The sequence below is a fragment of the Columba livia genome, chromosome 2 (assembly GCF_036013475.1).
Source record: "Columba livia isolate bColLiv1 breed racing homer chromosome 2, bColLiv1.pat.W.v2, whole genome shotgun sequence".
Classification (NCBI taxonomy): Eukaryota; Metazoa; Chordata; class Aves; order Columbiformes; family Columbidae; genus Columba; species Columba livia.
In genome coordinates, this window is record NC_088603.1 from 1,533,880 (window position 1) to 1,558,054 (window position 24,175).

The following is a 24,175-nucleotide window of genomic DNA, read 5'->3' on the forward strand; positions in this document are numbered from 1 at the left end:
CTCTCTTCACCCGTCCTCGTCGTGTCGGTAAATCCCTCGTTGCATACGCTGATTCCTGTCATGATTTCCTACTCGATTTTACAATGATTCCTGTCACGATTTCCAACTCGATTTTATGGTGATTCCTGTCACAGTTTCCAATTGGATTTCATGATGATTCCTGTCACGATTTAAATTCAATTTTATGATGATTCCTGTCACGATTTCCAACTGGATTTTATGGTGATTCCTGTCATGATTTCCAAGTCGATTTTCCGATGATTCCTCTCACGATTTCCAACTCAATTTTACGATGATTTCTCTCACGATTTCCAACTGGATTTCATGATGATTCCTGTCACGATTTAAACTCGATTTCATGATGATTCCTCTCACGATTTCCAACTGGATTTCATGATGATTCCTCTCAGGACTTCCAACTGGATTTCATGACTCCTGTCACGATTTCCAAGTTGATTTCACGATGATTCCTGTCACAGTTTCCAACTGGAATTTCCAATGATTCCTGTCACCGTTTCCAGCTGGATTTTCCGATGATTCTTGTCACGATTTAAACTCGATTTCCCTGGACCCGTCCTGGCACTGGGCAGAGAGGGGAGAGCGGGAACTGTGGTGAGTTTGGGAATCTTGGAGCGCAAGACTGGACACCAGTGGAAATTATTTCTTAACTGTGTCTTTTTCCTGAAGCAGAAGGTCGTAGCTTCTCTAAACCGCTAATATTATTAACGCAGAGATAGCTGGATAGTTAAAATATGAAGCTTTCCTAAAAAAAATACCCCCAAACCTCTGTCTTTCCACATGGTCCTACTGATGTCTTTTCTCAGACTCGCCCTCCTTTGCAAGGAGAGCAGCAGAAAAACCAAATTGTTTTCCAAAATCACCCTTTTTTCTTTCTATTTCTTCCCTTTAGGCCTTGGTTGCTATCGGGTGGATTTACCCCAGGAAGGGGCTTTGCCAGACCCAGGATTTAATTGAAAGCTTGGGCAGAAATCCCTTTGCTGGCGCTAACCAGACATTTTACCTCACGCCGTGTTATTTTTTTTAGCGTATATTTTCCCCAGATGCAGGGAATAGAGTTGAAACACTCACAGTGAATATTTATAGCGCTCTAAGTTCTGCGTATTGTGTTTTAGCTCCTTTTGAATCCGCTCTGGACAGATAGAAATGGGACCCTGGGCTGAAGCGGCAGCTCCAGTAGTCGAGTTTCATCATCTGGTGTCGAAACTGCTTGTGTCTGGGGTTTTATTTTGATTTATAAAGTTCATTTCAGGGGGGTGTATTAGGAGGTGACTCCATACAACAGTAATTCACATATTTTTAAAAAAATCCCTTATTGACATTATTGTAACCACACAGGGCGTCACTCGGCCCTTATAATTTTTTTTGTAAATGAAAGAAAACGCAGGTTTTTGCTTCAGGAAAAGGAGGGTTTGAATTTGGGGATGCGCTCGTCGCTACCTTGACCTCATTTCTGCAGCGCTTGGCCGCCTTTCAAGCTTCTGTTTAAATAAGATGTTGGATACCGTTAGTGATTTATTTATTCCACCCCCCCCGTTCCTAGTATGTTTTACCCTTTCCTCTCTCCGTGTGTTTTTGGGGGGAAGGAGCAGGATTGTCCATTAACTTCCCCGCTGTTTTGTTCTGTTTCTGGTTGTACATTATCCAGTTGTTTCGCCGCGGTTTTTAGGTGTTTGGATACGAAAAGTACAGCGCTGGGTACAAAAGATTTCCCAGCAATTTGGCGCCGCGTTTCGGTGAATTGCAGGCACGTTTGTCCTTGGTTTTTATCTCCAACCGGCCACATTAGGGACTAATAAACCGAGCGGGCGATAACGCTTCAGCCCTGGAAATACTTTATCAAATTGTTGAGTGGTGGGAGCTGAAGGAGAAGCAGCGATTGAACATGGGAGCCTGGAGGTGCCAACTTTGCCCGTTCTGCTGCAAAATCGGCCTAAAAATTCCCTTTTTGCCCTTAGGACCTTGCTGGAAGTGCAAATTTCCACCTGAATTATTTCTATTTCTGTCCTTTTTGCTTTTCTGTGGCGTTGGGGATAGAGTTTTTGATGTTACGTGCTGGTGGATCCATGAGAAATACAGACAAGCATCTTTATCCCTCTGCTGACATCATTTCTACCTAATCCAGCCTAAGGAAAACAGTCTAAAATGAGAATTCCCTGCAGTTTGAGTGCTGAGGTTTTGCATTTTGGTTCTTTTCTTTCAGAAAGAAGGGCGATTTGGCTTTCAGATGCTAATTAACGCCAGCTTAAGGTGTGCTGAGCTGGGCTTTGCAGCCTTGTTAGTCTTGCAGATGTTTAGATAAGAAGAGCTTTAGGCTTCCAAATTTGTCCTTCTTAAGAAGAAGGAAATTTAAAAAAAGACAAAAAGCAAACAAAAAGAGAAATGGGAGGTGAGGCTCAAGTTTTGTTCTTAACAAACCAGCGTTTGCTGGTCTGAGGGGGGTTTTCTGTTGGCTTTTTTAGCATAAGCAAAACCTGGGTTTAGTTCAGACCACAGTGTGGATTCCGGCTGCAAAAGGAGAGGAGTCGCATTCAAGAACCTCAGACACGCTGCAGCTGCTGAAATAAATAACAACACCTTCTTTTTTATTGACATTTCCAGGAGCGGGAAAGCCAAGGGGATACAAACATGGAAAAAGAACAATACGTAAGGCCATTGATTCATCTATAGAAAGAATTTTGGTAGGAAACCGAGTCTATAGACTTAAAAACACGTTTCTTGTAAATACAAACTCTTCATGGTGTGAGGTTTTTGCTGCCTTGGGTGCAAATTGTGTATTTGTGGGGTGCGTGCAAGCGCGTTTTGCTCTTACCCGACCGATATCTGGCGTTAATTCATCAGATCTGAGTGGCAAAATTGTCCTTTTAAATTTTACTTAAGGGCCAGAGTGTTTTTCATTTCTCGATTTTAAAATACCAATACGTAGGGCTGCTGTAGAGAAAAGATGGTGCAGTTGCTTTGCTTCGAGTTTGATTTTGGGTTTGATTTTGGGTTTTAACGACCCCTTTCTCATAAACGAGCCGCTAAGTGCCTAATTCAATGCTCATTTTCATGATAATCTTCCTTTTATGTACCTGCAGAGAGCAGAGGGAAACAAATGGGATTGTCGGAACCCTCTGTGGCTGCAGAGCTGCTGGAAAAGCTCCAGCTTATGTTTTGGGATGGTTTTTGGGTGGTTTTAGGATGGATCCCGCTCCTTCCTCAGCCTCCTAAGGTGAGGATGTTACATAACTCCAAACCCAGCGTGGGAGGAATTTGCCAAAAAGGTTTTTTTGAGTGAACGGCGACGCTAATTTTGGAAATCTATTTATATATTTTTGGGGCGATGGAAGAGGCTGAAAATGGAAATAACTCATGCCAGGTACCTCCTTTTATTCAGGTTAAAGCTGCACGTGGGCACCTGAGCGACATGGGATGAGTTTCTGCTGCTGGTTAATTCAGGAGGAAAAAGCTCCTGGTGCATAAATGCCTAAATTTCCACCGCAGTGAGGAAATACTTAATATTCCCTCTCTGGAAATCATTCACAGAATCACAGAATGGACTGGGTTGGAAAAGACCTCAGAGCTCATCCAGTCCAAGCCTTGGTCCAACTCCAGTCCATTGACCAGATCATGGCACTAAGTGCCGTGTCCAATCTCAGTTTAAAAACCTCCAGGCCGGTGAGTCCAGCACCTCCCTGGGCAGCCATTCCAATCCTGACCACTCTCTCTGCACAGAATTGCTTTCTCATCTCCAGCCTCAATTTCCCCTGGCAGAGTTGAAGCCCATGGCCCCTTGTCCTATTGCTGATGCCTGGGAGAAGAGCCCAATCCCCACCTGGCTACAACTGCCCTTCAGGTAGTTCTAGAGAGTGCTGAGCTCAGCTCTAAGCCTCCTCTTCTCCAGACTAAACAAGCCCAGCTCCCTCAGCCTCTCCCCATAGGGCTTGTGCTCAAGTCCCTTCCCCAGTCTTGTTGCTCTTCTCTGGACCCGCTCCAGCACTTCAATCTCTTTCCTGAGCTGAGGGCCCAGAACTGAACACAACACTCCAGGTGTGGCCTCCCCAATGCAGAGCACAGGGGAAGGATCACTGCCCTTGTCCTGCTGACCACGCTCGTTTGGATACAGGACATTCACTCTCTGTCCAGAAGAAATTAAACTGTTCACATAGGCCTCGATGTCCATACAAGATCCATTCCCAGTGATGTCACATCTGCTTCATTCTTGCGTATTTTATTTTAAACAACCAATTGAATTAACGTGATTTCTTCTCTTTTATCCCTTCCTCGCCGTTTTCTGTCTTTCAATATTCTCAAGTAGTGGAATTGCCCCCGACTCTCGCTGCCGAGCAGCCAGATCAATTGGCTTTTATCCCCTTCAGCATATCGCAATTTTTTTCCCTGTTTTTGGACACCTCCACTTTGTGCACGTGCCAGTGTTTCCCTTAATACTGGTTTTATTCAATACTTCAGCAACAAGAGCAAAAATGGATGGAGAGGAATAATTTCCTTCACTCTTAAAGCAGGATATTAATTATAAATACTAAACTTCGTTACTTGTCTCCCAATATTTAGCTGTTAAACCTGCGTTATGTTCTGCTTTTGGTTTGGGACCACCAGCTTTCATCTGTTGGTTGTTATTCTCTGCTCTGTCACAACATATTTGGTGATCGATGGCTTGAAAATCTTCATTTAGGTTGGAAAAGACCCTTGAGATCATCGAGTCCAATGTTCTTGTTGGGTCTTGGCTACACTGGACCTTCTCACCCCGTGTAAACGCTCGTGTTTAACGCTCAAAATACACGACTGTCAACAGTGTTTGTGCCCTGGGGTCTGAAACTTCATTTTCTGTGATCCTAAAGATGAAACCTCCTTTATTTAGGCACTAATTTGTGTCAAAGTGCCGTTCTTAGGGGGCTCCTCTGCGTCAGTGTTGAGTTCAGGGCTTGCGTAACCCCGTTCAATCACACACGTGCACTCTACAACTCGCTTAAACTTGTGTTTCATCAATGAAAAACGTTAATTTCTAACCCATTGATGAGCTTTATTGATTGGACATGAGCCTTCTTAGAGGCAGGAGTTGGTTACTGTTGGTGGTCGCCCTTTCTGGCAGGTTGGTCCCAATTCTCTGATGCTCTAACTGGGGAGGTGGGTATTTATTTCCCGGGCTACGCAGAAACCAGGAGCTTTGACTTTCTTTTACTAGAATTTGATACTTCTCGATGAGCCAAAGTGAAATCTGTGCAGCTTTCCTGCAGGAAATCTTCCACTGCATCACCACGACGGCGCCGAATTCTGTCTCAAAAGCTGATTAAATTTAGAATCATCGACTCGTTTTGGTTGGAAAAGCCCCTCAAGATCATGGAGTCCAACCGTGACCCACCCCATGTCCGTCTGTCCAGCCCTCCAGGGCTGGTGACTCCAGCACTGCCCTGGGCAGCCTGTTCAATGCCCCACAGCCCTTTGGGGAAGAAATTGTTCCCAGACCCAACCTCAGCCTCCCAAAGGTCCAACTGAAAACTTCCCCGTGTCTGTACGGTCGACAACAAAAAGACCTTTTGCGTTGGAACGTTCAGAGCTCTTTTGGATGTCTGGTTGAAGAAATAACAGATGAGCTGTTGACATCTTGGTTAAGGCGCGTTGGTAACGGCTGAAACTTTCACATCTTTAGTTTTCATTTGAGGACCAAAAGGTTTCCAAAGCAAGAAGAGAACGATCGTGTTCTTGTTCCTTCACCTTCCGTGTAGGAGAAAGTGTTTTCCTCATGGGATGGGAGCGAAGAACGTAGAGAAGCAGAGTTCAGAACGTTGGCAGGTTGGGTTGGGATCAAGGTAACGCTTCACATTAATTAACTGTTGAGCATCTAGCTGCTGAAGTGCTGATTAATTAATTCTAAGCGTCATGGTTAACAGCCAGGGCTCAGGTCGTTGAGCAGTCCATAAGTATCTTTAATTTCTGGCGATGAGAGGCAGGTATTAATACTTCCACTGTTTCTGGCTTGCTAAAGAAAGTATTAAAATCAGCTTCCTACCTTGAAATGTTGCGATTTTTACATCTGCGTTACCCCGCGTTCTGGTTGGTTTGGAGACCCTATGGAGACCCCCGAGGCGGCGTTTGCTCACCAAAGGTTTGCTCTGTCCGCGTCCTCGCCGAATTTCCAGCGTTCTATGTGAACAGGTGTCCCCTTGGTGGACGGTTGGCGTCTCCGCTCGGCCGTTGGTGCCGTTGGTCGGGTCATCGGCGTCGCCCTCGCTCCGTGTCCCTCATCCGTCCCATTCGCTGCGCCGGGATCCAACGTTATATTTCATGTTTTTGCCTGATGTTCACGCCTTCTTTTTATTTTTTCTTTTGCATGTTTTCTCGCCTGGATTCCAATAGAGAAGAAGAAAATGAGGTGAGTAAAACCTTTCTCATTGTAGCTCCTGAGATGCATTAACCCAACCTGCTTAACCATTAACCATTAACCATTAACCCAACCCAACCTATGGATTTCTTGAGTCTGGAGAGACCGAGAGTCCAAATAAAGCAAGTTCATCAGTGGTTAAATCCAGGAAAGAAGGAAAACTACTCCAATCCTGCCGTCTACACACCAGGATGCGATAGCAAAGCACAACGGTGCCCTTGAACCATTCGCTGTAGGTAGATGCCGCTTTCTGCTCTGTGAGATGATGATTATTTAAGGACTTAATGCGTGAAAAAAGGCAGTTTTGCTCTATCTGGCTCAATGGATTTTAGGGGAAAGGAGAAAATCTGGAGGGCCTGGAACAACTTGTGATATCCCAGCATAGGAGCGAGTGCTGCTAAGAGGTTTTGGTGCTGTAGGACCAGGTCTGAACGTCCTCCTCGTGTTCCCAGCGAAGCGGGAGCTGCTTCAGTAATCGTGTGTATCTGCGCTCAATATTCTTATCGTGCAAAAAACACCCACAGCAACATTTTGGGGAACGTTCCCTCTGTGTAAAACATGAAAGGAGGGAGAACTTCTGCCAGTAATTGCTACCTATTCAATTTCAAAAGCTGCCTGCGGAGTGTGATTAAAGTCTAAGTCGTGCCTTTTTTTTAATTTGGTGTTATTTAAGGAAAAACCAACCCTGGAAGAGTGAGAACGTGAGGGTGAACCACTTGTTCTGAAATGTGTTGTCTGAGCGGCTCCTGTTTTACCTTCGGGCCGCGTGTTTGGTGCAGGCGGGTGGATCCGAGCCCAGTTGTTCACGTGCGCCTCAGGTTTCAGATCTGTTGCGCTGGAAGTGACACTTTCAAAAACAATCGGCACGTTTCCATAGATAAATTTGCCCGTAACTGTAATTTTGCACATAAAATAATTTCACAAAAGTGCCAGTGAGAGAGAAAACTCTTGAATGCCAATGCACTGTATTCACTGTATTTTTAAATATACATTTATTATTGTTTTTTAGATTTATTGTTGGTAAAATAGGTGAATCCAGTCTCTGGTAACAATTTGGATTTGTGGAGACTCCTTCCATATATCTATATCTATATCTATGTATCGGTATTGATATCTATATATCTATATCTCATCTGGATCATCTGTGTCTATATATCATATATCTATCTATATCTGTATCTATATATCTATGTCTATATATCATATATCTTTATCTATCTATGTCTATATCTATTTACATCTATATCTCCTAATTATATCTATATCTGTATCTATATCTATATCTATATCTATATCTATATCTATATCTATATCTATATCTATATCTATATCTATATCTATATCTATATCTATATCTATATCTATATCTATATCTATATCTATATCTATATCTATCTGTATCGATATCGATATCGATATCTATATCTATATCTATATCTATATCTATATCTATATCTATATCTATATCTATATCTATATCTATATCTCATCTGGATCATCTATATCTCTATATCTCTATGTCTATATATCATGTATCTATGTCTATATCTATCAATATCTATTTATATCTATATATCTCTATTATATCTATATCTCTTTATTTATATCTATATATGTATATCTCATCTGGATCATCTATATATCATCTATATCTATAGCCATGTCTACATCTAAATATCTATATCTCTTGATAGATGTAGATATTATATTTAATCATATGGTTGGAAATAGGAATCCGATCTCTTACTTTTCCATTATCCCAAGACATATACACGAGTTGGGGGTAAAAAGGTGTGAATTTTTGGTCACACAGGGATAATAATTAACACAGAAAACCCCCAAAATGCTGTTTCCTTGCTCTTTAAAGGCTGAGCCCGGTGTATTGCGAGTGGGAGGTCTCAGCAGCATTCAGACCCATAGAAACTCGTACCAAATGGGCTGAACCCCCAGTTTTGTCCTGTACATTTATACACACTTGTGTGTTGGTCTCTGGGTCATTCTGATGCGTGGATTCTTTTGAGAAGGGTGTTTTTGCCTTTCCGGAGGCGGTTGTGAGACGGCCGTGCAGAGAGGAGCCTGTTTCAGAGCCGGGCAAACGTATGGACGTGGGTTTTTTCCAGGGTTGCTCTTTGGGTGCTCGTTTAGCCGTGACATTCATTTGAAAGCACCCGTGGAATGGCACCCAGTTAAAAATAGTTAGATTTTGCTTTTCCCGGAGTGAATATCAAATGTGTTCATCGCGCTGGTTTGAGTCGCTGAGACTAATGACACACAGAACATGATGTGGTTTTCACAATTAAAACAAAACCCCATGTATTTCATCAAAAACCCAGGATATATTTGTATATACAATGTTCAGCGGCGCAAACAGAATGGGACGGGGTTTCCATTCCACCACTGTCTTATTTAATAATTGACTACGGTGCCTTTAGCCTGAGCAGCTCCGCATTGTTTTACAAAAGTTAAAGGATAACAAAGCACGTAATAATTGACTGTGGGTCGCGGGAAACTGCTGCTGCTGCCAAGTTATGGGGTAAACCCCCCCAAAAACCTTCTACAACTGTTTCTGTTGGACGCAAGACACAGTTATACTAATGCAATTTGGATTCGTGGGGGTAAACACCATCGGCAACAGCGATGCCGCAGCGTTCATCTTCGGGGACCTTCCTGTGTGCAGATGAGCCCGAAGCTTTAAACCAGTTGGAAAAAGGCCAGGCTGGGTAAATATGCGGCGCGTTATTTTCAGCGCGACTTTCCGGAGGCGGTTGCGAGATGATCGTGGAGAGAGGAGCGAGTTTTGGAGCTGGGCAAGCGCTTGGACACGCGCTTTATCCCCCAAACTCACCGTTTGACGCCCTTTAGCCATGGCGTTGTTTAAAAGCACCCATCCAGGAGTTAGATCTTGAAAACCGCTAATCTGGGATTCGGATCCATGCATCTTGGAAGGTGAGAGGTTCCCACATTGAAGGAATTTTGTTGCTCTGAACTCACTCTGTTTTCCAAAGCCGGGCGAGCTCTGGCACAGCGGCTTTTGTGGTGCTGATCCCGAGCTCTTAGTGTCCTAGAGAAGATGATTTCTTGGCTCGTTAGCATTGAAAACGAATGGACTTGCTGTAGGAGGATCCTCAGTGCAGGACGGTGAGTGAGATCCGGGGCAGGAGCTGGTGCCGAGATGCCCGTGGAGCGTTTCAGTCGCTTGGCCTGGAGGTGACAGAGTCATCGCGCACGACCGAGCCACGATGGGAATTCTTGGAGCTTGTTCTATTAACACCGATCCACGCCTGAGCCTGGAAACTGATTAGGAATGACTTAACGACTGAGATAAGGCTGTTGGCAGGAGGTAGGAAAGGACAGGCTATAAAACCACCGCTGTAATTCTCGCTCGTCTGATTTACACCAAAACCAAACGCATCGTGGCACGGGATGCGAAAACAACCGCGCTTAGACCTTCAAAATGCAGGATAGTTTGTAGCCTGGGACCACAGAAACAGCGCAAAAAAGCGATACTAAAAAAAATAAGAATTAAATAAAAATAATTCTTTCAGTTTGGTCATTAATAAGTCAGTTTAAAAGCCTCAACCCAAACCCTGAAAGAGGTTTTGCTCCAAACTGGGAGTGACTGGGTCATTGATTTTGTTCGCGCCAGCGCGGCTCAGCTACCCCAGATTCCAGCCCAGGGCATCAGTTTCTATTTTATCATCACGAAAAATTCGCTTGGCGGAAGAAAACTGTTTGGTGTGTCTGTAGAACAGAATTAAAACCCCAAAACCACATTTTTTTAACTGCATCTTCTTTTTGTTTTGCAGGGCAAGCCTGAAACCGTGCAGAGAGCCGGCTTTATCAAAGGCCCGGTGTTCAAAGGCGTCGCTTCCAGTCGCTTTTTGCCCAAAGGCACCAAAACAAAGGTCAACCTTGAGGAGCAAGGAAGACAAAAGGTGTCTTTCAGCTTTAGTTTAACCAAGAAGACCTTACCGAATAGATTTCTGACTGCTCTCGGAAACGAGAAGCAAAATGAAAGTCAGACCTCGCCAGCAGTACCCCTGCAGACTGAGCTTAACCCCAAAACTAAAATGGACCCTGGGGATGCTGCTGGTTCAGCTGAGGAGTCTTCACCTCCCAAACCGAAGGTAGAATTAGGGAAGATCCATTTTAAAAAGCATTTACTTAACGTCACCGCAAAACCGCCACCAGCTACAGCAGCGACGCTGCTGCCGCCGCCGCCCGTGACGCCGGGAACGGAACCAGTGGCCTCGGCCACGGACTTTCCCTCGACGCCGCCGCCTCCCCCGCCTCCCCCTCCGCCGGCGGCGTCACCAGCAGCGTCGATGCCGGTTCCTGCGGCCGCGGCTTTGCCACAACCGCCGGCGACGCTGATGGCGACGCTGTTACCGTTGCCGCCCGCGGAAGCCGAAGTCCCCGCTTCCAAGGAGCCGTGTCACGCAGGTCCCAAGGAGGCTTTGGAGCCGGACGCCAAGCAGGACGTGGCATCGCGCGGTTCGGAAGAGCGTGTCGCTCCAAACGCGCCCGAGCGGACAGAAATAACTCTGCAGAAGGAAGATTCCCATATTGGGAAGGAGGAGGAGGTTTCCGACGGCTCGAAGGGCGCTGCGCTCTGCTCCCGGCGGCTCGGCTCCAAGAGGAAGTTCTCGCAGTCCGACGGCACGGTGCTGGGCTCCGAGTCCGACGAAGATTCGGTGAGGACCTCGTCCAGCCAGCGGTCCCACGAGCTGAAGGTATCCAGTACAGAAAAGGAGAGAGATCCCAGAAGAAGCTCCGCGTCCCTCAGAGGTGACGACCCAGGGAAATCCTCCTCGCGTTCCAAGTCGGACAGGGATGAGAAGTACTCGAGCTATTCCAAATCAGAAAGAGATTCGGACAGGGATGAGAAGTACTCGAGCTATTCCAAATCGGAAAGAGATTCACGGTATTCGTTCTCCCGCTCTCGGTCGGACAGAGAGAGGAGGCGAAGCCGATCTCATTCCCGGTCCCGATCCGACCGGAGCTCCCGAACCAGCTCTTCCTACTCCAGGTCGGAGCGCTCGCATTACTATGAATCCGACCGCAGATACCACCGGAGCTCCCCGTACAGGGAAAGGTCGCGATATTCCCGTTCGTATGCGGACAGCCGGGCGCGAGATAGCTCGGACTCGGACGACGAGTATCGGAGGACACATTCCAGATCGAGCGACTCCAGGCGGACGTCGTCCCACTCCTCCTCCTCCTACAGAGACTCCAGGAGTTCTTACTCTAAGTCGGACAGGGACAGCAAAGTAGAGTCGTCTCACGCCGATGCGGAGAGGAGAGGAAGATCTTCAAAAGCGGATAGAGATTCCAAAAGGACTTCCGAAAGCGAAGTAACCAAAAGGTGCTCTCCCCTTGACGAGCTAGGCTACCGAAAGGGGACATCCCATTCTAAGCCCGACAGTAATGTGAATTCCTCCCGTTATAAGTCCACCCCTTCAAAGACCCCCACACCAAAGCCTGATAAATTTAAGAGTTCTTTCTGTTGTACAGAATCGATCGAAGAAATAAAACAGCAGTCTAATTCTCTAGATTCAGAGGCCTCTTGTCTAAAAAGCAGTGAGATCAGGATGTCCGTCGTGAGAAGATTTGAAAGGGAAAAGACGCTTTCTCCGCTACATCAGTTGAACGATTCGCCCGCTTGTAAAAAGGCAGACGAATCGAAAGCGGGTTTTGCCAACTCCGAGGAGCTTGCAGGAAACGAATGCCACAACAGTGTTAAGGAACAAGAAACTTTATTAAAGATAAAGCATGAACAGTTAAGAACGTGTTACCCTTTGGAGATGAGTGTAAATGGGTCCCTGGAGGGTAGAGCTGATGCTTTGGCAACATCCAGTGCCTCCAGACCAGAGGATGTGGCCGTGTCTTCTGGCGATAGCCTGTGTCGCTCAGAAGCATCACCTGTCGTGGAGATGAACCCGTCGTATCCGTTGCCATCTAACGGGTTGGAGAGCACGTGCGCGTCTCGAGAGCAGGAGCCCGACGACTCTCGGGTCCAGTCCAGCGAGTGCAACAGCCTGTTTGGGGAAGCGGAGGCTCCGGCCCCGCAGCAGCAGGAGGAATCCACCCCTTTGCCCGTCCTGAATGTAGATCACTCTCAAACCATACTTAAAAAGCTGGACGATCAGGCGACTCTGTGCGACAAAACCAAAGAACCATTGCTTTGCTACATTTCGGACGATACCGCCCCCGCTTTGTACCATTCGGAAGTTGAAATCGAAGCGGAACCGGTGGATATAAAAGTTACGTCCGAGGCTTTTCTGGACGTGCAGGTGGAGCCGCAGACGGTTACGTGCGAGTACGAGAGCGCGGAAGATCAGCACGTGGGGTCGGCCTGTGATGGGGAGCACGACCGTCCCTCCCCAAAAACGGACCCAGCCGCGGAGAGCTCGGGCAGGGATTCCTCCCAGGATGGCTCTTCCCCGAGGCTCAGGGACCATCCCGTGCTGGGGGAAAGCACCTCTTCCAAATGGGACGTGCCGCCGCCACATTTGGAATCCGACGAGGCGCTGGAGTCGGGGACCCGGCGCGTCAGCCCCGGTTCGGCACAAGGCAAGTTGTCGTTTCGAGATGAACATTCGTACTATTCGGAAGCGCCGCTGGAGCACCGCGACAGAGAGGTTGTGGAAGAAAGCGCCGTATCCACCGGGGGCGCCGGGCCGGATGATTTGAGCATTCAGTGTCCCAGCGTATCAGCCGAGAAGGATGAGGGACACGAGCCTTTTGTGGCTTCGGCTTTTCCAGACGCCTTATTTCCCTCTTGCGACGTTGTTGTCACCGCAGAAGAGACAGAAACGGTGACTCAAGCCCCGACGTGCGACAGCAGCGGCAACGCCTCCGAATTCATCCCTGCCGGCCGCCACGATTACTCGGACACGGGGGAGAGCGACAGCGAGGGGGGCAGCGAAGACAGTGACACGGAGGACTCGGATTCTGATGACGGCACGCCACGGAAACGCCTGCAGTCCGTGGTGGTGGTGCCGAAGAACTCGACTATCGCCATGGAGGAGAGCAGCCCTGGTTCCTCGCGGAGCAGCCAGGGCAACCGGCGCTTCTCCGACCACTGGGACGATGAGCGACCCGAGCCCAGTAGACCCTACTACGAAGAGAGATCGGAGAACGTGGCGAATAAAGGTGGTTCACAAGTAGAGAGCAGATGTTCTCCTAGAGGGATGGAGAAGAGTCCGGCGACTTCTACAGAGCTCAGCAGGAAGGAGCCGGAGGAGCTGTGGCCGGACCCGTGCCAGCCGCAGAGCGACGGTGTTGACAGCACGAGCCAGGCGGACCTGACGGCGGATTCCCACGGCAAAGCCAACCCGGACGAGAGGATGGCTTTGAAGGAGCTCGTCTCCATCGGCAGACCCGTCGGCCGCCAAGACGAGCAGCCCTTTTGTCTACCGGAGAGTTACGAAAGCGCCGATAAATCCCGACCCCAGACGAGCTTTTCCAAGCCGGACAGTAGGCAGGGGAAGGCTGGGCTTAACCAGTCTGGCCTTGGGGACTTCTCCAGGTTGGGTGGTTTCCATCCGCCAGAGGATCTGGGTGGTTTGAGCTGGGACTTCTCACAGGTGGAGACGCCCAGTAGCACCTACCAGCAACCAGACAGCAGTTTCGGCGTCTACTCGGGCTACGTTTACCAGCCGGGCTCGGGCGCGTACGGTGGCTCTCAGACGTACTGGCAAGGCAATGGCTACTGGGATGCGCGATCGGCGAGCAGACCTTCCGCCGTTAATTACGAACGAATTCAAGGGCAAGTCCCGGATTCGCTGACGGAGGATCATGAGGAATATGAAGAGGATGAGCGCTGGGACGACGAGTGCAAACCTCGTTTCCCCAGCCCCTCGGGTAAATGCCAAGCGCCGGGGCCGAAGGAACAAGGTTCGGTGCAGGCACACGAGATCAGCAGCAATTCCACCAAGGAGCCGCTGCCTGGCGGCGAGAAGAAGGAAGAGGCGAAAGCTTCAGATAAAAACGATGCGAAAGAGCGAGGCCCGCCAAAAAAAAGACGCCCGGAGTTGGAGAGTGATTCCGAGAGCGACGTGGACTCGAGGGAGAAGAAGAAGGCGAATGTGGAGGGGCAAGCGGCGGAGCCGGCGCCGCAGGACTCCTCCATGGTCGGGCGGTTGTGCATCATGGACGATTTCCGAGACCCACAGCGCTGGAAGGAGTTCGCCAAGCAAGGGAAGATGCCCTGTTACTTTGACCTCATTGAGGAGAACGTCTACTTGACAGAAAGGTAATTTGCTTTTTTACTATTTTTTATTTTAAATATTTTTCCCTTTAACAGTTTGAGATTTCAATTTCTATTTATTTAATGATAGCTTTGTTTTTTTAATGGGCAAATTGGTGTAATTTGGAGGGAGAAGGACGAGTGTTGCGTTCCCTACGTCTGGCAGAGCTGGTCATAAAGGAGACGACGTGTAGGGGAAAGGGAGCTGGGGCTCCTGGGGACAGCAGGGTGACCATGAGCCAGCACTGGGCCCTTGTGGCCAGGAAGCCAATGGTACCTGGGGTGGGTTAGAAGGGGGTGGTCAGTAGGTCAGAGAGGTTCTCCTGCCCCTCTGCTCTGCCCTGGGGAGACCACACCTGGAATATTGTGTCCAGCTGTGGCCCCTCAGTTCCAGCAGGACAGGGAACTGCTGGAGAGAGTCCAGCGCAGCCACCAAGATGCTGGAGGGAGTGGAGCATCTCCCGTGTGAGGAAAGGCTGAGGGAGCTGGGGCTCTGGAGCTGGACAAGAGGAGACTGAGGGGGGACTCATTCATGTTTACAGATATATAAAGGGTGAGTGTCAGGAGGATGGAGCCAGGCTCTTCTGGTGACAACCAGGGACAGGACAAGGGGCAATGGGTGCAAACTGGAACACAGGAGTTTCCACATAAATTTGAGAAGCAACTTGTTTGGGGTGAGGGTGGCAGAGCCTGGCCCAGGCTGCCCAGGGGGTTGTGGAGTCTCCTTCTGTGCAGACATTCCAACCCGCCTGGACACCTTCCTGTGTAACCTCATCTGGGTGTTCCTGCTCCATGGGGGATTGCACTGGGTGAGCTTTCCAGGGCCCTTCCATCCTCTGACACTCTGGGATTCTGTGATTCTATGTGATGCTGGACGAGCGTTTAACCCCTGAGTCAGCGCCCTGGCTGGGCCCTGGCGATGAGAAGAGCTGCAAGAGCGGAGGGTGTTGGGGAAAAAAAATTGATTTCATTCATTTCCACCCTCTTCTCAGTCACCTCGCAGCGTCCCGTTGGTCTCATGTTGATTTGGGCACCACTGGGACTTGCACACACGGGTTTACCGACATCGTCACCAAGTAAATGTGTTAGACTTGTGCCCATGGTAATTTGTGAGAGTAGTTGTGGGGTTTTTCTCAAGCTTTTTGCCTTTTCTGTTCATCTCAACGTGATGCTGCCATATGGCTTCAATGTAGCTGCACCACCTCTGGGCTTGTCTGTAGTGTCCCCAAATGTCACCCCACTCCCTCTCCCAGGACGCAGGGAAATCTGGATGCGGGGAAAGGTTTTGGACAAACTACTTTGGTTACTCACGTGTAATTAATTATTTGTCATCTCAGATGAGGTTTTGTAGATCTAACAGAACCATAATTTGAAATATCAGAGGGCAGCTGGTGGCTCCAGATGATCCTTTTCCCTCATCGTCTCATGGCAACTAAAATATCAGGAGATGCCTTTGTGCCCTTATATTTTTCTTTAATTGCAGTTCGTTTTCTTTTCCATCGTCTTATTTGACAGTGAAGTTTCAGTAGCTAAACCCTCCAGTTTCATTTGTTAAAACAAAGCTACTTTAAAATGGTTCGTGCACTCAACATGTGGTTTATATGTTAATATTTTAGAATAGAGGTTTTCTCCTGGCCTTTGGATTAGCAAAACCAAATGGACATTACAGAATAGCTGATGCTGGAAGGGATCTGTGGAGTTTATTTTATGTTATTACAGTATGTTGTCTTTCATGAGGGGCTAATCAAGGTTTATCCTTTTAAATTAAACCTTAGAACTTGTGCTTTGTGGTGAGACATCCTCTGTATAGAAAGTCGGGTCTGTATTGTCTGGAAATTGGTTTCTTGTGCAACAAAACAAAGGGGTTTTAGTCCTTCCTGCCTGCGCTGGAGGTGAAAACGGATTGTGGACATTGAAGAGAAGGAAAAGAAGTGAAATGTCCTGCGGTGTCCCTCTGAGAAATCGTCTTCTGTGATCAGAAAGTCACCACACTCAAAACAAATGGAGCGTCCTTGGTTACCCCCGTACCTTGTGGTTATCTAGAGATAATCAATCCACACATCCAGTTTCTAGAGCATAAATTAGTTTTCTCCACTAACAACTGTGAACGATCGAGGAGTAATTCCTCTACCCTGCTGCTGTTTAATCTGTATTTCAATGGCTTGTCTGCTGTAGGAAGAAGAACAAATCTCACCGGGACATCAAGCGGATGCTGTGCGAGTGTCCCCCCCTCTCCAAAGAAGAGCGAGCGCAGGGGGAGGTGGCCTGTGGAGAAGATTGTCTGAACCGCCTGCTCATGATCGAGTGGTGAGTTGAGTTTGGTGAGACGTCAGAGTGGGGCAGGTGTTGTCTTTGAGGTGACTTGGGAGCCCTAAAATAACCCTGACATTCCTGGGGGGTGGCAGTGAGCTGTCCGTGCTCTCATTGTCACCGCTTGGTGTGGAGGGATCATGTCCAAGGTTCACCAGGACCAAGTGCCGGGTCCTGCACTTGGGTCTCAACAACCCCATGAACGCTGCAGCTGGGGAAGAGCGGCTGGAAAAGGAGCTGGGGGTGTTGGTGACAGTGGCTGAACATGAGCCAGTGGGTGCCCAGTGGCCAAGAGGCCACCAGCATCCTGGCTGGTACCAGCACTGGTGTGGCCAGTGGGACTGGAGAAGTGATTGTGCCACCAGAGAGGCCAAACCTGGAATCCCGGGGGCAGTTTTGGGCCCCTCACACCAAGAAAGGCCTTGAGGTGCTGGAGCGAGTGGAGAGAAGGGAACGGAGCTGGTGAGGGGCTGGAGCACAAGTGTGATGGAGCGGCTGAGGGACCTGGGGGTTCAGCTGGAGAACAGGAGCTGAGGGGAGACAGGGACACAAAGAAACGGCCTCAAGTTGCCCAGGGGAGGTTGAGGTTGGATCTGGGAACAATTTCTTCCCCAAAGGGCTGTGGGGCATTGGAACAGGCTGCCCAGGGCAGTGCTGGAGTCACCAGCCCTGGAGGGCTGGACAGACGGACATGAGGTTCTCAGGACAATGGGGCAGTGGTGGGGTGGGTTATGGTTGGACTCCATGATCTCAAGGGGCTTTTCCAACCAAAATGATTCTGTGATTTAAACCTGACCTTAGGTCTGCAGGAACCGGGACCTTACAAACCTCCCGCTGAACCTCCTACGAGGGTCTGGAGTCCTCTGCTCCTCAGCTTTAACTCTTGTCCATCGTCAGCGTGTGTGGAGGGGGTCAGAAATGCAAACGTAGCTCTGCAGGAGATCATTATTTCCTCTCATTTCTCCTGGTGCCTCTCTCCCCAGAACCTCAGCAGGCGGTGGTTTGTGTCTCCCTGTCCCCCCTGTAAGAGAAGAGGGAGGCGGGGGACAGGGGCTCACCCCTGGCATGGGGATGTCACCAGTTGGGTGGAAGGAGAGGAATTACCCAGCAGAACTGCTGCCCTTTGTTTTGTATTTCATAGCCCGGGCAGCAGACACAGGGAATGGGATATTCTGGGGGAAAAAGCCATAAAACGTGGGGAGAAGAGGCCAGTTCATCCCATTTTGATGATACGACAGCGGCATTCGCATTCCAGATGTTTTTATCTTCCTTCCAGAAATAAATGGTCTCCATTTGCATGTTGACAGTCAAATGGTTGCGCTTTTTATAGCAAAACACGTTGGAAGGTTTTACCTTGAATTGATTACGGTTCTTTGGTATCTATTCCCATTGGATCCGGGGAATTGTCCCGCTGGGAATTGATTTGTCCCATTTCCTTCCCTTTAGTTCTTCCCGGTGCCCGAACGGCGACTACTGCTCCAACCGGCGCTTCCAGAAGAAGCAACACGCGGACGTCGAGGTGATCCTGACCGAGAAGAAAGGCTGGGGGCTGCGAGCCGCCAAAGATCTGCCATCGTAAGCCTTTGCTTTTTGAGGGACTTTACTCAAGTTCTTCCAGTTTTACGTGCTGTCCTTGTCCTGTGTCAGGGGTCCCGCTTCGTTACCTATCCACTAATTGAGTTTTAGAGCTCCCGCTCTCATTTTGCCCCCTTCTCGTTAGTGTTTCTGACAGTTTTGCTGCAGATTCGTCTTGTTTTTCACCCGTTTTCTCCCTTTTCCTGTCCGCTCTACGTGGTGTCAGAGGAGCACACGCTCTGCAAGACTCACCCTCTTCTTGAATCCTCCTCCCCGTTGACTCCACGAAGATCCCGTGGGGACCCTTCCTCCCTCGTTAGCCTGATGTTAATTAACAGCTTAACTTCTGAGTGCTGGTTTGACATCAGCCACACTTACAGATCCGCATCTGTGTTTGACTCGTCTCTTTGTCACTAAACCAGGTGGTATTTCCCCATCAGCACAAAGTCCCGGTGGGACTCGAACACAAGGGTCACGCGATATTTTAACCCCTTGGCAGCAGGACGGGTGCTGAGATTTTTCGCGTTATTTCTTGTTTGGAAACCGTTGTGCTCAAAAAGCGAGCGCGGCTGGAAGAAGAAAAGCGCCGGGTTCATTTTGAGTAGGTTGGAGGTGGAAACTCTTTGTCCTTCTCTTGAAGACAAAGAGTTCTGAGGAATCCAGCGACGTTTCTCACATGTCCAGGTCTCCCGGCAGAGTTTTTTACCGCTGTATCGAATATAGGAGAGTAATTCACAGGAAGACACAAGGAAAAGTTTTGATTTGCTTTAGAGAGTTATGCCAAGTTATCTCAAATGTGCTGAAAACAATTGTGTGTTTTCAACCCAATGTGTTTATGTAAAAGATAACGGCGTTAAGCGATGGGTCAACCGAACCAGCGCTCCCCATCGCTCTTCTCTCGTGCAGCGACTGTTCCAAAGAAGAGGGTGAACATCGTGGCATTTTCTGGGTCTTCATTTTCCAGGTTTGCCAGATAAATCCACATAGTCCCTGGTGCTGCTGGATTTAACCCTTGCAAGAGCAGGATCCCGTTGTTTTTGGAATAATCAGAATAACCTGGTAGCAAAATCATTGTTGTAATAGAGTTTAGAGGTAATACTTTGTATCCGTGGTGTATGGCACAACGCATGGTGGAAGAAATAAGTTCCTTTTAAGATCTATATTCTCCAATCTATAGTGAGGATATAATATATAGAGGTTTGGGGTTGTCCTGCGCAGGGACTCGATCCTTGGGGGTCCGTCCAACTCGGGCCATTCTACAATTCTGTGATTCCCAGATTTGCAGTTTTGTGATGGGGAGTTTGAAGGGAACTCGCCCAACTAAACCGCAGGTTATCGGACCAGACCCCTTTATTTTGGGTGGATCCGGATGCAGGGAGGCGGGTGAGATTTGCAGGTGTGGGCTGGACCGTCAACACGGTGCGAGGAGCCGGGTTTAGTGATGGGAGGAGTGAAACCCCCCCCAAAACACCCAGCGCTTGGTGAGGTGGAGCTGGGCAGGAGCTTTGGCTTTCCCGGTGCTCTCCTGGTCACACACAAGGAACGAGTTGGAGGGTTCAGGGCGGTATTTCCATTGCAATCCACAAAACCACCCGCCAGCACCTTCTCCTTAAACTCCTTATTTTCCTCTTGTTCTTCACAGAATAAACCCCGCTCAAAATGGAGCTTTATTCTTGTGTCTGGGCTTTTCGCTGGGATATACCTACCCATGTGATAGCGCAAAAAAAGAAATCAGAATTAAGACATTAAATATCTAATAATCGCAGCTACACCACCACAATGACCAAACTACAAGTTCTGTTCAGCAGACCCGTCTCCGCCACCATAATTTTCTGTTCCGTGGTGTTTCTGTGGCTAAGCAGTGATGGTTTTTTGACCTCTTGTGTTTTGCAGCAACACTTTTGTCTTGGAATACTGCGGGGAGGTGCTGGATCACAAGGAGTTCAAGGCTCGCGTGAAGGAATACGCCCGCAACAAGAACATTCACTATTATTTCATGGCCCTGAAGAATGACGAGGTGAGCGGTGGCATTGGCTGCTCAGCCCTGATTCCATACATCAATTCCCTTTGAACCCTCTGAACAACATCCTGAATCTATTAAAAAGGAAACTTCGGTTGGTTTTGCGTTGTCATATGTTACATTGTTTTTTTTAATCCAGTTTCAAGCTGGTTTAGTAGAATCCTTAGACCAAGAAACTGCATTTTCTCCCTCGCTTTGCTCACAGAGCGACGTTGGATTGGGCCGGTGTTACCTGGTGGGGTCCCTGCATGCGGGATTAATGTCGCTGAAATACTTTTAGACCAGGAGTTACTAATTATTCCTCCCTATGGGATGGCGGAGCTGCGGCGCAGAGCGCAGCCTCGCTTACCTGCTGACAACAACCTGTATAAATACAAATGTAATACCATATTCCGCTTGTCTCCTCTGTCAAGACTTTTTGGCTCTGTGAAGCTTTACAGTAAATGAGCTAAAAATACTCCAGAGTGCTTTTTCCCTCCAAAATAAGCAATTTCCGTAGCTGCCGTGGGCTTGTTTTGTGGTCACAAGGGGGCACAGGGGAGTGTTTCCAACACAGGATCAGGGGGATGACCTTGCTGGTCGGATATAACACGTGTGACAAAAACATTTGGCTTCCCCAGCCTTGATATTCCTTATATCAGAGGCTCAGAAACCGATATGAAAAATTCAGGATCCCTGACCCACTGGAGAACTCGGTATTAACCTGTAATGAAAACTAAGAACCACGTACCAGTTTCTTAGTGCTCTTTTTTTTTTTGGGGCACTTAATATTACTATAAAACCCTTTATGAAAACCAAATAAAGTTGATAGCTGGAGCAGAAAAGCGTTGTCTATATATATATATATATATAAATACTGCCTTGTATTTCACCCGGTGCTGTTTCACTCGAATTGTTTCTCTTCAGATAATCGACGCTACGCAGAAAGGAAACTGCTCTCGGTTTATGAACCACAGCTGTGAACCCAACTGCGAGACACAAAAGGTGAAGGGCTGGATCCAAGCTGCGACCCGCGAGCTCAGACCGAGCAGCTTTGCTCCTTTATTTCTGCCTTTCTTTGGGTTCTGTTCTGTCAAACTGCTGAATGTTGCTGAGCCAGCTTGCACGTTTTAAATTTATCGGCAATGCCATTTGAAGGCTGAGCTTTATCAATTTAAACCAAACCCAGCGTCAAGCCTGGTCTTTGTCCTAACTCTTTCACCTTGTTTTTCCCTTGCTTTAGTGGACGGTGAACGGGCAGCTCCGAGTTGGGTTTTTCACCACCAAACTGGTCCCGTCGGGCTCCGAGCTGACGTTCGATTACCAGTTCCAGAGATACGGGTACGTTTTGCCTCTTTCTACCGGTATTATGAGCATTGGTGCGGCGAACAAACCGCTGCAAAGCCTCGTCTAACAGAGCGGTTGTGAATGAACCACAATTCAAGTATATTAGAAAAACCTACCCGGCTTAAGTTTCTTCTATTTCTAACACAAGATTAGGAGAGGAATTTAACATGTGTTGCTTTATTGCCTTTTTGTTACCCTTCCTCCCCGGTGGAAATTTCCCAGATCGTTATCTTGATTGTTCCTTCCTCTGTCTAATGATTAATTCCCCAAGCTCCAGCCTTTGGGATCCCCTTCCTTGGCGTCTCTTCATCCCCTCCCACCCATTTTACGACTTTGCAGCTACTTGTAGAGCTGTAAAACCCCCCAACAACACGTTGTCATCCTCTGCGAAAGCTCCAACCTCCCCTCCCTAAACCTGAGCCTAAAATTCCTGCTTATCCAGGTACACGGCGAAATATTTCACTCTCTGAGCACAAAGACTTGAAGCAACCTATGAGATTAATTATCAATAATCCCCGATTTTTAATTGAATCGTTTAAGGAACGTCTCTTCCTTCCAGATCCTTCTGCAACACCGCGGCTCTTCCTATGAACCAGAAATGAATCTTTAGTTGCGATATGAAGTTATTCGTGCTAAAGCATCAGGTGCTGGGTGTATTTTGCCGTTCCTGCTGTAAGGCAGATTTACCCTCAGCCCTTCTGGTTTCTCTCACAGCAACTCCTGTGTGATTTCTAGGCAGGTGAAAATATCCCTGAAGCTGGGGAAGAGTCGCACAATGTGCAGGTTATACACAGATAGTGTGACTTTTGTCTGTATGTGGCTTAGTGCTGCAGAGCCAGTGGATTATACACACAGAAAAATAACCCCAAATCGACATTTTGTGGCATATAGTTGAAAATGGATGGTTTCTCGAGTAGAAAATATGAAGGTTTTGTAGAAATATTGCCTGAAGAGAATATAATTTATATCTCTGTATAAACATGCAAAAATATCCATTTGAATCTTATTATTTCCACAAATCCTCCGCCCGTTCTTAATCCTGTTTTGAGCAATAACGTGCAAACCTTTTTCCTAATAAATGTAGTATTGGTTGCATATTCATTAAGGAAATTAATACGTCCATTGCGACACGTGGAACAAAGTTTGCAGTGCCAACGCCTCAGCGAAATAAAGGGTTTATTTGAATTCTTAGCGGCCGGAAGGGCCTCGCTGGGCGGCAAAGCCACCGTTTCTTTCTTGGGAGGGTGCCCTGAAGAGTAAAGTACAATAACAATAATGGACACGGTTGAACCGTTATTAACATTCTCTGTTTCTTGCGCCCACTGACAGCAAAGAGGCTCAAAAATGTTTCTGCGGCTCCGCCAACTGCCGGGGGTACCTGGGAGGGGAGAACAGGGTGAGCATCCGCGCGGCCGGCGGCAAGATGAAGAAGGAGCGATCCCGTAAGAAGGACTCGGTGGGTCTCCTCTCCTTTAAATGTGTTTTTTAATTCATTTCTAAGAGTAGCAGCGCCCAGTCGCTGGTTTGATCCTCTCCCTGTGTCTTCAGCTCACCCCTGTTGTTGTTTTGTGATTTGTAACGACTCTTTCTGTGGATGTATTTAAATAGTTTATAGTCGTGGTCAACGGGGCAGAGTCCAGTTGAGGCCTGTACCTGGTGCAGTGCCTCAGGGGCAGTGCTGGGGCCGGTGTTATTCAATATATTCATCAATGATTTGGATGAGGGAACAGAGTGACTGTCAGCAAGTTTGCTGGTGACACCAAGCTGGGAGCAGTGGTGACACTGGAAGCTGTGCTGCCATCAGAGACCTGGACAGGCTGGAGAGCTGAGTGGGGAAAAATTAATGAAATAGAACAAGGGCAAGTGTAGAGTCTTGAATCTGGGCAGGAACAGCCCCAGGGTCCAGTGTAAGTTGGGGAATGACCTATTAGAGAGCAGTGTAGGGGAAAGGGAGCTGGGGGTCCTGGGGACAGCGGGGTGACCATGAGCCAGCACTGGGCCCTTGTGGCCAGGAAGCCAATGGTACCTGGGGTGGGTTAGAAGGGGGTGGTCAGTAGGTCAGAGAGGTTCTCCTGCCCCTCTGCTCTGCCCTGGGGAGACCACACCTGGAATATTGTGTCCAGCTGTGGCCCCTCAGTTCCAGCAGGACAGGGAACTGCTGGAGAGAGTCCAGCGCAGCCACCAAGATGCTGGAGGGAGTGGAGCATCTCCCGTGTGAGGAAAGGCTGAGGGAGCTGGGGCTCTGGAGCTGGACAAGAGGACACTGAGGGGGGACTCATTCCTGGGGATCAAG

The 24,175-nt window shown here is 48.2% G+C and overlaps 1 protein-coding gene across 1 annotated transcript in view; it reads left to right on the plus strand.

The window, feature by feature from the left end:
• SETD2 (SET domain containing 2, histone lysine methyltransferase) overlaps window positions 1-24,175 on the plus strand; it is a 66,882-nt gene that overhangs the window by 8,194 nt on the left and 34,513 nt on the right. Inside the window, exons 2-9 of the mRNA XM_065054871.1 lie at window positions 6,376-6,391; window positions 10,207-14,657; window positions 16,827-16,958; window positions 18,408-18,536; window positions 20,430-20,553; window positions 21,463-21,540; window positions 21,779-21,876; window positions 23,212-23,338. Coding sequence (XP_064910943.1) covers window positions 6,376-6,391; window positions 10,207-14,657; window positions 16,827-16,958; window positions 18,408-18,536; window positions 20,430-20,553; window positions 21,463-21,540; window positions 21,779-21,876; window positions 23,212-23,338 — 5,155 coding nt within the window. The remainder of the gene's footprint in view (window positions 1-6,375; window positions 6,392-10,206; window positions 14,658-16,826; window positions 16,959-18,407; window positions 18,537-20,429; window positions 20,554-21,462; window positions 21,541-21,778; window positions 21,877-23,211; window positions 23,339-24,175) is intronic.